Source organism: Pseudorasbora parva, chromosome 19 (assembly GCF_024679245.1).
Source record: "Pseudorasbora parva isolate DD20220531a chromosome 19, ASM2467924v1, whole genome shotgun sequence".
NCBI classification, from domain to species: Eukaryota; Metazoa; Chordata; class Actinopteri; order Cypriniformes; family Gobionidae; genus Pseudorasbora; species Pseudorasbora parva.
This window is the reverse complement of record NC_090190.1, coordinates 39,445,337-39,460,051: the sequence shown is the minus strand read 5'-3', so window position 1 is coordinate 39,460,051 and position 14,715 is coordinate 39,445,337. Positions and strand designations below refer to the sequence as shown.

General features: G+C 38.1%; 2 protein-coding genes across 3 annotated transcripts; one reads left to right on the top strand and one right to left on the bottom strand.

Annotated features, from left to right (window-relative positions):
• Positions 1–2,145: 2,145 nt before the first annotated feature.
• LOC137047637 (gastrula zinc finger protein XlCGF57.1-like) lies at positions 2,146–7,434 on the bottom strand. Of its 2 annotated transcripts, none has more exons than XM_067425443.1 (3): positions 7,312–7,434; positions 4,872–4,970; positions 2,146–4,225 (listed from the first exon to the last, which is right to left on the bottom strand). In XM_067425443.1, exons 2-3 carry the CDS (start codon positions 4,921–4,923, stop codon positions 3,135–3,137), a joined length of 1,143 nt encoding a protein of 380 aa, XP_067281544.1. In that variant the 5' UTR covers positions 4,924–4,970; positions 7,312–7,434; the 3' UTR covers positions 2,146–3,134. The 2 variants fall into 2 exon arrangements, with proteins under 2 accessions (XP_067281544.1, XP_067281545.1); XM_067425444.1 differs by having other exon boundaries at positions 4,872–4,967; positions 7,312–7,399.
• Positions 7,435–9,794: 2,360 nt separating this feature from the next.
• LOC137047410 (zinc-alpha-2-glycoprotein-like) lies at positions 9,795–12,385 on the top strand. Its single transcript, XM_067425040.1, has 6 exons — positions 9,795–9,930; positions 10,831–11,076; positions 11,187–11,438; positions 11,526–11,804; positions 11,992–12,120; positions 12,318–12,385. Exons 1-6 carry the CDS (start codon positions 9,873–9,875, stop codon positions 12,383–12,385), a joined length of 1,032 nt encoding a protein of 343 aa, XP_067281141.1. The 5' UTR covers positions 9,795–9,872.
• Positions 12,386–14,715: the final 2,330 nt, after the last annotated feature.

The following is a 14,715-nucleotide window of genomic DNA, read 5'->3' as shown; positions in this document are numbered from 1 at the left end:
CACTCCAGGTAGGTTGCAGTTGTGGAATATAGCATCACTGGAGGAGAATGGGTTCCTGGTAGCTTCATGTTTTCTTCTCAAATCTGGTGGTTAATTTGCATTTTTTTCTTCTCAACACGTTTCTTGTGACCCTGTTGACTATTTGCGACAAAACGTTCGATGGTTCTGTGATCACGTCCCAAAATCTTAGATTTTTCAAGAGTGCTCCAGTCCTCTGAACGGCTTTACAATTTTTGACTTTTCAGAGTCAGTTAAATCTCTTTTTTTGGCCCATTTGTCCTGAAGAGAAAAATCTGCCTAATAATTATGCACACCTTGATATAGGGTATTGATCTCCTTAGGCCACACCCTCCCTTGTTACACAAATACACATCACCTGATATGCATTAAATCCAATAAGCATTCAAGTAAATACAGCTTGGAGTTGGAAATTATGGATAAAATTATGATATGGTCAAAATATTCACTTGCCTAATAATTGTGGACACAGTGTATAAGGTCCCACAGTTAACAGTGCATGTCAGGACATAAACCAAGCCATGAAGTCCAAGTAATCGTCTGTAGACCTCAGAGACAGGATTGTATCAAGGCATAGATCTGGGGAAGGGTACAAAAAAAATTCTGCAGCATTGAAGGTCCCAATGAGCACAGTGGCCTCCATCATCTGTAAATGAAAGAAGTTTGGACCCACCAGGGCTCTTCCTAGAGCTGGCCAGCCGGCACAACTGAGCGATCAGGGGAGAAGGTCAGCCAGGTGACCAAGAACCTGAAGGTCACTCTGACAGAGATCCAGCATTTCTGAGTTTGCCAAAAGGCACCTGAAGGACTCTCAGATAATGAGAAACAAAATTATCTGGTCTTATGAAACAGATTGAACCCTTTGGCTTGAATAGCAAGCGTCATGTCTGGATAAAAAACAGGCAACGCTCATCAGCTAGCCAATACCATCCCAACAGTGAAAGTGGTGGCAGAATCATGCTGTGGGGGTGTTTTTCAGTGGCAGGAACTGGGAGACTACTCACGACTAAGGGAAAGATGAATGTAGTAATGTAAAGAGACATCCTTGATGAAAACCTGCTCCAGAACGCTCTCTGGACCTCAGACTGAGACGAAGGCTCATCTTCCAATAGGACAATGACCCTAAGCATACAGCCAAGATGACAAAGGAGTGGCTACAGGAAAAACTCTGTGAATGCCCTGGAGTGGCCCAGCAAAAGCCCAGACTTGAACCTGATTGAACATCTCTGGAGAGAGCTATAAATGACTACACACCGACGCTGACCATCCAACATGATAGAGCTTGAGATGTCCTGCAAAGAAGAAAGGGAGAAACTGCCCCAAAATAGGTGTGCCAAGCTTGTAGCATCATACTCAAAAAGACTTCAGGCTGTAATTTTCCCAAAGCTGATTCAACAAAGGCTGTGAATACTTATTTACATGTGTTTTTTTGTTGTGTTTTTGCATAAAAAAAGGAATTAAGTTGCATATATTTCCAACAACCTTCTTCCACATTGTCATTATGGGGTATTGTTTGTAGAATTGAGGAAAATAATGAATATAATCCATTTTGGAAAAAGGCTGTAACATAAAATGTGGAAAAAGTTCAGGATGCTCTTTAGGGTGCGTTCACACTTGTAGTTCGGTTCGTTTGGTTCGTTTGGTCCTGACCAAAAAACTAAAACAAACATAATAGTCCTGGTCCGCTTAGCGTTCACACGGGCATTTTTAACAGCGAACCTAAAGTTACTGAACCAAAGGCATAGGGAGACGCTCACAACCTGATTGGTCGGTTTATATACGTAGGAGCTCGCTTACCGAACATTCAAAACAATGCTGTGTGCGGATTACACGCGCGGGGATTTTATGCATGTACATATGGCATTATTTTTTTACCAGAGAACTCATGAAGAGCTCATGAAATGTTCACAACATTCAAAACAATGCTGTGTGCTGGAGTAAACGCCATCATTTTATGCGTGTACATATGGCATTATTTGTACCCGCTGAGAACTCATGAAGAGCTCATAAAATGTTCAAAACATTCAAAACAGCAGCAGGATTTCCTCCGTTGTGCAGAAAAGAGACGGCCGTTCTGTCGTCTGTACCTGCTAATAATGGGCAACACAGGAACTTTGATGAGACCCAGGTATGCCTTTTGTGCGTTTTTTCTAGCATTTTCGAAACATGCTCGTCAGACCAAATATTGATGAGGCTCTTCCTCGTTGCTCCACGTTTGCCCTCTAACGTTAAAGTTACTCATTTTGGATACACCGATCTTTCCGCATCGTCAAATCAGCTGACTATGCGTCTCATCTTGTGACATTACGTCTGGTTTTTGGTCCGTTTACATGTCTTTGGTCCTTGTTGCGTTCATATATCAATCGAACCGCACCAGAGTTCGTTTGGAAGCGGACCGAGACCCATCTTTTTAGCGGTCTCGGTCCGCTTGTTTGGTGCGCACCAGGGTTCGGATGGCAGCGTTCACAAATGTTCAAATGAACCGTACTAACCGAGCAATCGCACCAGGGTTCGTTTTAATCGAACCAAACATGACAAGTGTGAACGCACCTTAAGTCTTAACCTTAATTTCAAAACTACTATAGCATCTGTAAAATAAGTACACTGAATTGCCAGACACAGAGCACATCCACTTTTCCTGAGCAATTACATATCGCCTTTAATCATACATAGAAACACATCTGGTGGAATTTTTCACATTGTTTAGTGATTTCAATGCAGAAGTTAGAATAGCTAAAGCCAGTTGTTTGAATTATGACTATAATTGTCATTGTTTTACAAATGCCTCATATGTTCACAACAAAATTAGTTCAAATCATTCAAATTTAGATTTCTCCCAATTGATAAAATGAATGCACTCACAGTCCGATTTAGAGGTGCATATGAATGGCTGTTTTATGCCTCTCGTAATAATAAACACAATAGATATGGTTTGGAGTAAACTATGGACAATTAATTATATTGATACAGGAAAAGGGAATGTACATCCAGCCTTTCAATTACTATGACGCTGCCAAAGTGTGTTTAGTCACATGATGAAACATCACTACTAATTTCAAAGTAGCAAATGTCCTTTTTGATGAAATCACTCAATGGAAACCAATTCCAGCTTTTGCTTAATCTGAATGTCCTGTGAAGGCATTAGTTGTGACTGAAGCAGGCAGCTCTGGGCAACACTTTTTCTTATGGCTCTTTAGATGAGACATTTGAATGAAACTCCTCCCACATGAAGCACACTGATACGGCTTCTCTCTAGTATGAACCCTCTCGTGTGTTTTCAGGTTTCCTGACTGAGCAAAACACTTTCTACAGTGTGAGCACTTGAACGGTTTCTCTCCAGTATGGACTCGCTCATGTTCAATTAAGGTTTTTGGGTAAACGAAGTGCTTTCCACAGTGTGAACACTCATAAAGTTTCTCTCTGGTGTGAACTTTCTGGTGTGAATTTAAGGCACTGGTTGAAGTATAGCTCCTCCCACAATAAGAGCATACATAAGGTCTCACGCCGGTGTGTATGCGCTCATGCTTTTTCAATAAGTACGGTTCTAAAAAACTCATTTCACAAAAGAAACAAGCGTGAGGTTTCACACCAGCGTGAACTTTAAGGTGTGTTTTTAAATGCGCCGCTAAAACAAATGTTTTATCACACTGTTCACAGCTGAAGGACTTCACTCCAGAGTGAGAGCGCAGGTGGTTGTGGAGAGTGCTTTTGAAACTGAAACTCTTTCCACACTGAGAGCATGCGAACGGCTTTTCTCCTGTGTGAATTCTCATGTGCGCATTTAGTTGATTTTGATATATGAAACTCTTTCCGCACTCAGTGCAGGTGAACAGCTTTTCCCCAGTGTGAAATCTCATGTGCCTAACTAAGTTTTCCCTATGAACGAAAGTCTTTCCACACTGAGTGCATGTGAGCAGATTTTCTACAGTGTGTATTTTCATGTGTCGCTTCAGGTCTGGTTTGTAAGTGAAACTCTTTCCGCACTGAGCGCATGCGAACGGTTTTACTCCAGTGTGAATCATCTGGTGTCTGTTTAGGGATGGTTTACATGTGTAACTTTTTCCACACTCGGAGCAGGCGAAGGATCCTTTGACTTGAGATTCTGCAGCTTGAGGTTGTGTGAAATCCTCTTCAGTCTTTAAAACGACTGCATTTTCATCTCCGTCATTGAAATGAAGAGCCTTGTTTCCATTCACATCCATCAAGTCTGAAATCAACAAATGAAATGGACACAAATGTGAGAAAAAAAAGAGAAATATAGCTGAACTAAAAGTATTTTACATGTCAGTTTTCATCTAACAAGGGATAGTTTACCCAAGAATGAAAATTTAAGCAATCCATAGTATGGGACACACACACACACATACACACACATATGGATACAAACATTCTTTATAAAATCTTTCTTTGCGTTCATCAGTAATTAAGGTTTGGAACAATTTGAGTGTGAGTAAATTACAGAATTTCCTTTTACGGTGAACTGTTTCTTTAAAAGTGCACTGTGTATATTTTTGCACTAAGATTGAGAAATGCAACCGCCCACTGCTCACCCCTCCCTTTCAAAGCACATAGAGAAGCTACGGTAGCCGACACAGGACAAATATGTTGAAATATGACCGTGCAAAATGCTGACTTCACTGTTAGGGGACCCCATACACCACGTATGAGGATAAAAATGTCTCATTCTAAGGTAATAAAACCATAACAGTTCATCATGTAAGGTCTTTATACACCAATGAAAACATAGTTATGTATAATATATTGCATTTCTGTCACTAGATCCTCATAAATATTACACAGCGCACCTTTAAAGTTCCTCAGCAGTCATTAAAAGAATGAAGGAAAACACCAACCTGTTTGTTCCTCTTCATCTTTTATTCTGCAGGGCTCTCCCTCAAACTCCATCTTTACAATAGTATGTCAGTAGTTCCTCCTGCTTGTTGCTTCTTCTCCTGTGGGAAGATGGGAATATTCCACAACATTTTAAACTCTCACGATCATCACTCTAAATTATCCAGTTGTACATATTTTTCAGAAATAGTTGTTTAGAAAAAAATTAGGCGAGTTTTGACTAACTTTAACTGCTAACTGATGAACGCTGATTAACCACAGACAGTAAAAGAAATGGACAGAGCGATCCCATAGATGTTAACGGCGGAAAATGAGGTCAGTTAGAGGCACTACTACTGCGCAGGCTCAGACTGAGCTTGAGGACGTAGATGTGACGTGAGCCTCCTGTCTGACAGCTGTAGGTCTTCTAGTAGTTGTGGAAAGTGAAAGCTGAATCACGTTGTTTAAATATTTTCTCCCGTTGCTTTTGGCTCACTATGGGCTTCTCCCCATTCTTCTCCCTTGACTTTATCAGACTTTATGTCTCCACGTCCCCCCGACTGTCTCATAGACAGTAAAAGATTGCCTGCGAGCGTCTCCTCAGGTCTATACGGTAATTTCTCAACTGTGCGACAGAGTCGCGTTGGTTATGACGCAATCGTTAGCCTGTTTTTACAAAAACAGCTTCTACGGGGCGATAGCATAAGATACAATGTAATGGACTCTTTTATGCATTGTCATGTTTCTTTATAAATAAACAATGGACAAATGGAGTCTTTAAACGCCTCAGATGTAAAGTTATTCACTGTCAAAGTGACTCAAAAATGAATGGGAGTCAATGGGATGCTAACAGCAGGTGATGGCTTGGTTAGCAATGGCCACCCCTATTGGTGGAACGCTTTCCGAGTGCTATACATAGACAGTAAAAGAAATGGACAGAGCTATCCCATTGACTTCTACGGCGTTAAGTGATGTCAGTAAAGGAGCACTCACTTCCTGATGGCTGAGCGAACTGCGCAGGCTCAGACTGAGCTTGAGGACGTAGATGCGACGTGAGCCTCCTGTCTGACAGCTGTAGGTCTTCTAGTAGATGTGGAAAGTGAAATCTGAATCACGTTGTTTAAATATTTTCTCCCGTTGCTTTTGGCTCACTATGGGCTTCTCCCCATTCTTCCCCCTTGACTTTATCAGACTTCATGTCTCCACGTCCCCCCGACTGTCTCATAGACAGTAAAGATTGCTTCTGAGCGTCTCCTCAGGTCTATACGGTAATTTCTCAACTGTGCGACAGAGTCGCGTTGGTTATGACGCAATCGTTAGCCTATTTTTACAAAAACAGCTTCTGCAGGGCGATAGTGTAAGATATAAGGTAACGGAGCCTTTTATGCATTGTCGTGTTTCTTTAGAAATAAACAACGGACAAATGGAGTCTTTAAACGTCTCAGATGTAAAGTTATTCACTGTCAAAGTTACTCAAAAATGAATGGGAGTCAATGGGATGCTAACAGATGCTTTCCGAGTGCTAGATTACCCCCTTGTGATTAACAAGCCTAATTATTTTTCTTCTTGTGATGTTTATTGGTGATTGGCAAACCATCTTATGCTGCATTACCGCCACCTACTGAACTGGTGTGGAGCGTCAATGATTAGAGGACCAAAAAAAACAAAAATACACTTTATATTCCTATATAATTTCCAGTTTCTTTAAAATAATTCATCAGAGCTTTTCTAATATGTTTAATCCTTTGTGGTTAACTCAATACTCTAAAGTCTAAATGTTATTATTTGCCCTCTTCTTCTTTTACTTTTGTTTTCAGAATCAGTTGTTCATTATTATCCGCTCTACAGTGCATAATAACATGCTCTACAGTTTCATCCAATCTGCAGTGTATATCTACATAATCCATTCTTCTTTATTTTATTCAGGGTGAATGGGAGTGGGACACTTTTTTCCAAGTCATCTCAATGGCAAAACATGTCCCAATCACCCTGGATTTACCCTAGATTACCATTTAATGCTGTATGTCCAATTCTAATACTTGTTATTATTACTGAATATTCTCGTGTTTAATCCAGTTTCATCATTCCATTTTTCTACTTCCCTTTGAATACTATACAGATGTCTGCCCATCTCTTCATCCCAAATGGTTTGCCATGGTTTTATTAAAGCTTCCTTAATAATTGTTTCTGCTGATGCTATGTCAATTTCTATTATCCATGACATGTTCAAAGAGCTTTTTGCAAACGCATCTTCCCTTCTACACCAACATGCACTGGAAACCAAATAAATTAAACAGCGGTGCCTTAAATGTGAATACTTTTACTGCTTTATTTCAAGAATATCTTGTCTGCAACGTTAGATTGGCCAGCAAGAACGACGAGCGTAATTGGTTTCTATGTGAATCACTAAATGAACTGACTTGATTCATATTTTTCTTAATAAATAATAAAGTGAACACTCACGGTCTGAAAAACACCGCAGATTAAGAGCAGATTAGTCCACTTCTCATGTTTTGGTTTATGCGCCATCCCCTCGCAGCTTCTCTTCTTCTCCGCGGATGTACGTCATTGCTTACGGTGCACAAGCGTCATCTGCTGGCGATGTCTTTACAAATCGAGCCCATGTTGCACTGTCATTGTATGTTGTCATGAATTTGTAAAAAATATGAATGACTTTTGTTGTTACGCAAATGAAAAAAAAAAAAAAAAAACTGATTGCAGTGAAGAATCTAGAAGGCGTGATTTGACAGCTGCGGCGGTTGTATTTGCACTGATTCTTTTGAAGGTGTGTTTGTAGTTTAAATCCAGGAAGGTATCCATGTGTAGGCCTAAATGTTTTTTTAGAGGCTAAATAATTTCTGCACATGCAGCAGCCTACAGTGAAGCCAGAGGAGGTCCTTCCTACATTCACAAGCTTTCATGAAAACATAAGGTTTTAATATTACTATTTAATTTCACCGCTCTGATCAGGGTAAATCATCTGTAAACTTCATTGTGTGGTCATATAGATCAGGGGTTTTCAAACTGGGGTCCGGGGACCCCCAGGGGTCCTCCAGAAGATTCTAAGGGGTCCTCAGAAAAATTTCAGATAATTAAAAGACAAACCAAAAATGGATAAAGTCTAGCAAACAATCTAACTGTTTAATTTCTAAATGTTTTTCACCTTGTTTGCCATATACATACCTTTCAGAATTGCATGTTTGCTTTGTATCCTGCTAGTGAATTTTTCTCACTATAGTCCCCTTTATTTTGCTTACTGGGTTCGTAGAGCAGAATTCTTAATGCAGTACATAAGCTGCTTACCAGTACATACATTTATTGTGAAAATTGCTTATACAAATAATTTTTAATTGAACACCTTCTTCAGATTTATGCGTCCAACATTAGGTATATCCAGTTTAAATTTGGAAACAATGCTGGATTTAAAGCGCCACTGTGTGATATTTCCCCCCATCTAGCAGTATAAAGGTTTATGACCATCCAGAGAATAATAGTTTCTGTTCCTCTCAATTCTGATTTCGTTTTAACTCCTACGGTGGCTGATTTAGTCCAAGATTAATATGGCAATCCCCCTCTTCACATTCGACATGGTGCTATCGAGTGTTAAAACGCGAAAGGCGAAGCTTGAATTTATGGGTATGTCCCATTTATGGGTATGTAAAGATAGAATTGCAATCATTGGAAATGAATGATACCAAGAATTAACATTAAGTAAGATGTTAAATGATGGCAAACAATGTATTAGGCTTAGTGGATTAAAAAATAACACACTGAGAATAGGCCTACATCAGAAATACAGTGCACTCTCTTCACACTTCATCACAGGAGGTTGCGATATGCAGGAAGTTGGTAGTTCATAACCCACAATGACCAAACAAAGAGACACCACATGCTGAAGCTCACCACGTGCTCCAATGGGGTAGGCCTATTTCTGCAAAACTGGAGGCTTCTGTTTCAGGACCGCAGTGTGTGTGTGTGTGTGTGTGTGTGTGTGTGTGTGTGTGTGTGTGTGTGTGTGTGTGTGTGTGTGTGTGTGTGTGTGTGTGTGTGTGTGTGTGTGTGTGTGACATTCATATGAATAAACATTCATAAGAATGTGCTCAAAGGAAAACACTTCTTCTCCATTCATTATAATGACTTAGGTCTTTTTATTTTGGTTCAGTGTTACACTTACTACAGACAGTAGATGCATAAGTGTGTTGTAAAATATTTTAGAATATTTGTGTTTATACTCAGAACACAAAAATACACTGTAACAAATATATTATATTTCCCCCACAAAAACAACTTACACAGTGTACAACCCAACCAACACAAAGTTGTCTACATACAAAACAACAGAAGAATGTACTGTACACAGTTACAGTAAAACAAGCTCACCTGTTGCTCTTTTATGCTAAAGCTCTGTTTGCCGATTGTAAAACTGTGTGACAGGTTTGCCCATGTGATGAATCAGTGTGCATGTTTGAATGGCAGTGTGTTCCTTGTGAAAACAAGAGATTTTCTGCATGAAAATTGTGCTAAATTCAGAGAATTGAGTGTAGTGTTTTGAAAAAAAGTGTGCTTTAGAACTGCAGTTTGAGTGTAAAGCAGGAACTGTAGCTTAGCATAATTTGGTTCAGGGGTTGGTGTTTAATCAGATGTATTTCATCTGAACTCTCTCTCTCTCTCTCTCTCTCTCTCTCTCTCTCTCTCTCTCTCTCTCTCTCTCTCTCTCTCTCTCTCTCTCTCTCGTTTACATTTAAAATACAATTGTGACTCAGAGCAGGTATTACACACTTTGTAATTAACCTCTGATGCCTTTTGAATCAAACAGCACATTTTAAAACAAATATTGCTGAGATTAAATATATTATGTTCTTAAACTGCACCATTGAGTCATTTGCGGTCATGCTATTTGATGTCTACAGCCTAGCCTACTGCGCGGTCCTGAAAATGAAACTGCAGAAGCACGAACGGGATCTAATGGCGACGTAATATCGGCTGCGTTTTCCTTGTGAGCAAATGAAACGAAAAAAACGAAAATGCACATTATTGTTTTGACTTTCGTTCTTTATACTTCATTGCTCCCTGTTCTTTCCGGTAAGTAGCCTAATCACAATACTCTAAAAATACTAAAAGTTCTAATTTTACTAATTGTCTAGTAAAACCTTTAGGCTACTTGTGAAATTTCATTTCCCTAAATGGATTCTGTTCTGGAGTTTTATCCCTAAATGCAGTCTGTTCATTTCATAGTTTATATTGATTCCTGGCACAAGGGACACAATGACAAAAGTTAACACATTTATTTTCAGAAAACTAACAAATAGTAGTTTTGCATTGAAATGTTTATCTTAACTAATCAATGCCCTGTTCAAATACCCACACTTCTCTGCAGAAGTAGACAAGTGGTCTTGTGTAAATTCACTTGGGGTTGAGTATTTGTTTCCCCACACATTCATTCACACGTCCAGTACAATTGTGTGGTTTTGTTTCATTAATACAGTGTATACTTTTTTCTTGATTTACTCTTAAAGACTGAAAGTTAAATGTGACAACGTGCCTCATTGGTGGGTATACACATGACCAAAGTGACAGCTTAAAATGTGACCTAATATACTTCCAAAAATACCCAATACAAACTAAATTATGTTATCAATAAACTACAATTATTAACATCAAATTTAATAATAGCATTTTTTAATCATTAAAAATAAACACTTTTGAGTTTGACAACAAACACACCTCAAAATACAGCTATACAGCATAGTTGTAATAATAATTAAGCATTTCTGAATATTGACTCTCAGTCTTTATTCAACAACTATATTTGATATATTTTCCCTATGGATTTATTGTCGAATTTGGAGGAAATAAAACTGTTAGGAACCCACTACAACGTACAACGCTTTATGCCTTGGCAACATTATATGGAATGGGTTGTAACTCTTGATCAGTGGTGTGTTAGTAACATCCTGCTTGTCTTGTCTTATTTTCCCTCAGAGAAACACCTTCTCCAGTATGTTTACACCGCTTTCACCAAACCTGGATCCTCCGGTCTAGAGTTCAGTGCAGTGGGTCTATATGATGACAGACGGATCTCTCACTACAGTAATGAAGAACAGACCTGGAAAAGAGACGGTCTGAATGCAGAGATCTGTAGAGACTTTGAAGAACCACATTATTCTAAAGGCCCGTTATTAAATCTGTTATATACTCTGGCAAACTGCACAAGATCCAAATGTGACGGTAAGTCTGTTGAGTTTTATTAAATAAATTTGATTTAATGCAATGGCATTCGTATATTTTGTCCGAAGTGTTGTAATAAGTTCTTAAGCAGCGATTTTTCTTTCTTTTAGGCCTCCATACACTACAGAGGAGATTCGGCTGTGAGGATGCTGTGATGAATGTGAATGTGTTCAATGAGTACAGATATGATGGAGAGGATTTTATTGCCTTTAATTTTAGCACCACTCAGTGGATGGGAATACATCCAAAAGCAAAAGAAACCAAAATGAAGTGGGATGCTGACAGATTTCGTAATCGATATCTCCAGTCAAACCTCAAGATCTGCATGACCTGGATCTCCACATGTAATGATTCAGAGCAGAGTATGTGTTGTTCTTCAGTGTTTCATGTCTTTATTGTGTTCAGATTCAACTGTCTTTTGAGTTGCAGCGATATGGTTCTTGTTGCAGATGCACCAGATGTTCACATGTTTGCATCTGAAGCTTCTCATGACCGAAGCAAACTGAATCTGACCTGTCTGGCCACTGGCTTCTACCCCAAACTCATAGAGATGAAGATCACATTGAACGGCGTTGAACTCAAACCCTTCAGGTCTACTGGAGTCAGACCGAATGACGACGAGACCTTTCAGATGAGGATCAGTGTGGAGATTCACAGAGATGAAAAAAAGGGTTATGAGTGTCACGTTCGACATAGCAGTCAGACACAGACAAATACAACATCATGGGGTACATTTGATCAACAGTAGTGAGTGTGCAAAATATTGTAGCTGTCTAGTTGGTCAATATTTGTAGTCTTTTTTTGTTTATTTTATTTTTACACCAAGGTCTGATGGCCACTTAGTTAAACTGGTTGAGTCAGTGCATGTTACTATGAATTTGTAATATGTATATTTTTATTTCTGTTTTCCTGCAGATGGGACATGCAATCGTTGCAGTGAAGTATCTAGACGGCACGATTGTGCAGTAGCTGCAGTTGGTGCAGTTTCAATTGCAGTTGTTCTGTTAGTCTGGTCAAAAATCTACAAAAGAAAAAGCATAAATAGTAAGTTCAAGCTAAAAACGCGGTCATAAGCCATTCACCCTTATATTGTTCCAAACCTGTGCCGTTCAGACAGTGAACACAAAAATATAATTTTCCGAACAATCTTCACATAGTTCTTTCCATCTGACAATTCCATACATGACAAATGCTTTTAATTAACAGTAAAGTTTTCAGATAATGTATTGTTTCATCTCTAGGGCAGAACTGTAATGGCTCTAATACCAGAAGTGAGAGTCTGCTCAAGGATAGGCTACACAGCTCCTGAATGCAGCTGATTCACCTGATAATCATCCATCAGATTCACTGACCAGGTATATCCATTTCAGTTTGTTTAATGGTTGTTTCTCAAGAGACTGCATGTACAAATTAGCTTTATAGCTAACTAGACATGTGCCGATTTTCGATAATGCGATTTATCACGATAATGAATATGCTCAATATTGTTATTGTGGGCACTTTAAAATATCGTAAATAATAATTTATGAAGAATTTATCATTTTTTTATAATGCACTCAAGAATACTTTGCCCATCAACCGTATAAATGCTCAACACCGCTGTATTCTGCGTCAAAGGGAAGCGCTCCGATATAAACAAGCCCAACGTGCGTTTGCACATGACTGAACCGGTGAAGGAGCCGCGCTGCTGAAGTGCCGCTCAGTGACAGCAGAGGGCGCTGATGAACTGCAGAATGCAGCCGGTTACCCCGGAAACCAGCAAACAAACAAAAACTCGTGTAGTTTTTAAAACAGCCATTCGTTTTTGTAATCTCAATGTTGTTCATCACAGCACCAGTATATTAATACTTAAAGACTTAATAGGCTCTTTTTTTTTCAAACAAACATTTTTATGTTTTAATCTGGACTACAACATGCCCTAATAATTAGAACTGTTCTAATTATTTGTTATTGTTCAGTAAAACTTTGAGACATACGACTTAATTATTACCAAATTGACAATGAAAAATACTTATAAAGAATATATCATTCTAAGTAATGTGAATATCTTAGTTACTGTTTAATAACTTTACAATCAAAATCAAAATAACTTTTTTAATGGACCTAAGATAAAACTAACAATGATCAGTATTTCTTAACATTACCAAAAACATTATACTTTCTGTACCAAATGTAGCTATAGCTCAATCTTAGTTAAAGCATTAAATAATGAGACCTTATTTGTTAGCCTACCTGTTGTTCTTTATAGCCTAATTCTTTAGCACTTTAATCTGTTTGAAAATTGTACTTTTACAGCTCTGAAAAAAATCAAGAGACCACTTAACATTGATTTCTCTTAATTTCTCATTGTTTCTCAATGTTATTTTTTTTTCCAGAGCTGTATATGTTTTTGGTGCACTATTGTATTAAACATTCAGTTATTTTTGTTATTACAAAAATAGTTCTTAAAGCTGTTATGCTATGGCAACACTTTTTTCCCCAATTTATTTCAATATTGTGATAATATCTTATATCGTGATAAAACTTCAGCAATTAATCGCAACATGAAAAATTGATATTGGCACATGCCTATAGCTAACTCTTGCAAAACTACTGTGCTGTGCACGGTCTCTGTTTTTTTTTTCACAATTGTATGTTTAGTTTTGTTTCTGTTTTCCTGCAGATGGACCAAGCAGCCGTTGCAGTGAAGGATTCTGAGCTGGTCTACATACACTACCAGTCAAAAGTTTTAAAACAGTAAGATAATGATTTTTTAAAAAATAAGTCTCTTCTGCTCACCTAGGCTGCATTTATGTGATCCAAAATACAGAAAAAACGATTTTACTCGTTTCTATTTTAATATATTTTTTAAATGCTATTTATTTCTGCGATTCAAAGCTGAATTTTCAGCATCATTAGAATCACTCAAGAAAAATGTATTATTATTAACTTATTATTATTATTATCAATGTTGAAACTGTTTTTTTCAGGATTATTTAAAGCTACACTGTGTAACTTTTTTAGTTTATTCTTAGCTAAAAACACTTAGTTCTTTCAAAAATATATGTGCTCATTAATGTATATTTACTTCTTTCAGGTAATAAAGTATTCTCGTAAGTTAATAATATGCCATTGAAAATACATACGGGTGAGGGGTTCGAATGCCGGTCCCCATGTTGCCCCTCCATCTTGAAAGTACATTAGCCAAAGAGGGACATACCCGTAAATTCAAGCTTCGCCTTTCGCGTTTTAACACTCGATAGCACCGTGTCGAATGTGAAGAGGGGGATTGCCATGTTAATCTTGGACTAAATCAGCCACCGTAGGAGTTAAAACGAAATCAGAATTGAGAGGAACAGAAACTATTATTCTCTGGATGGTCATTTACCTTTACACCGCTAGATGGGGGAAAATATCACACAGTGGAGCTTTAATGAACTGAAAGTTCAAAAGAACAGCATTTGAGATAAATATAAACTTTAGCAACATTATAAATGTCTATACTGTCACTTGATCAATTTAATGCATCCCTGCTAAATAAATGTATTCCTTTCTTTAAGTTCTTTCCCAAAGAAAATGATAAAATAAAATTCTTACTGACCCAAAACATTTACATGGTAGTACAATGTTAAAAGCTTTCTATTTCAGATAAATGCTGTT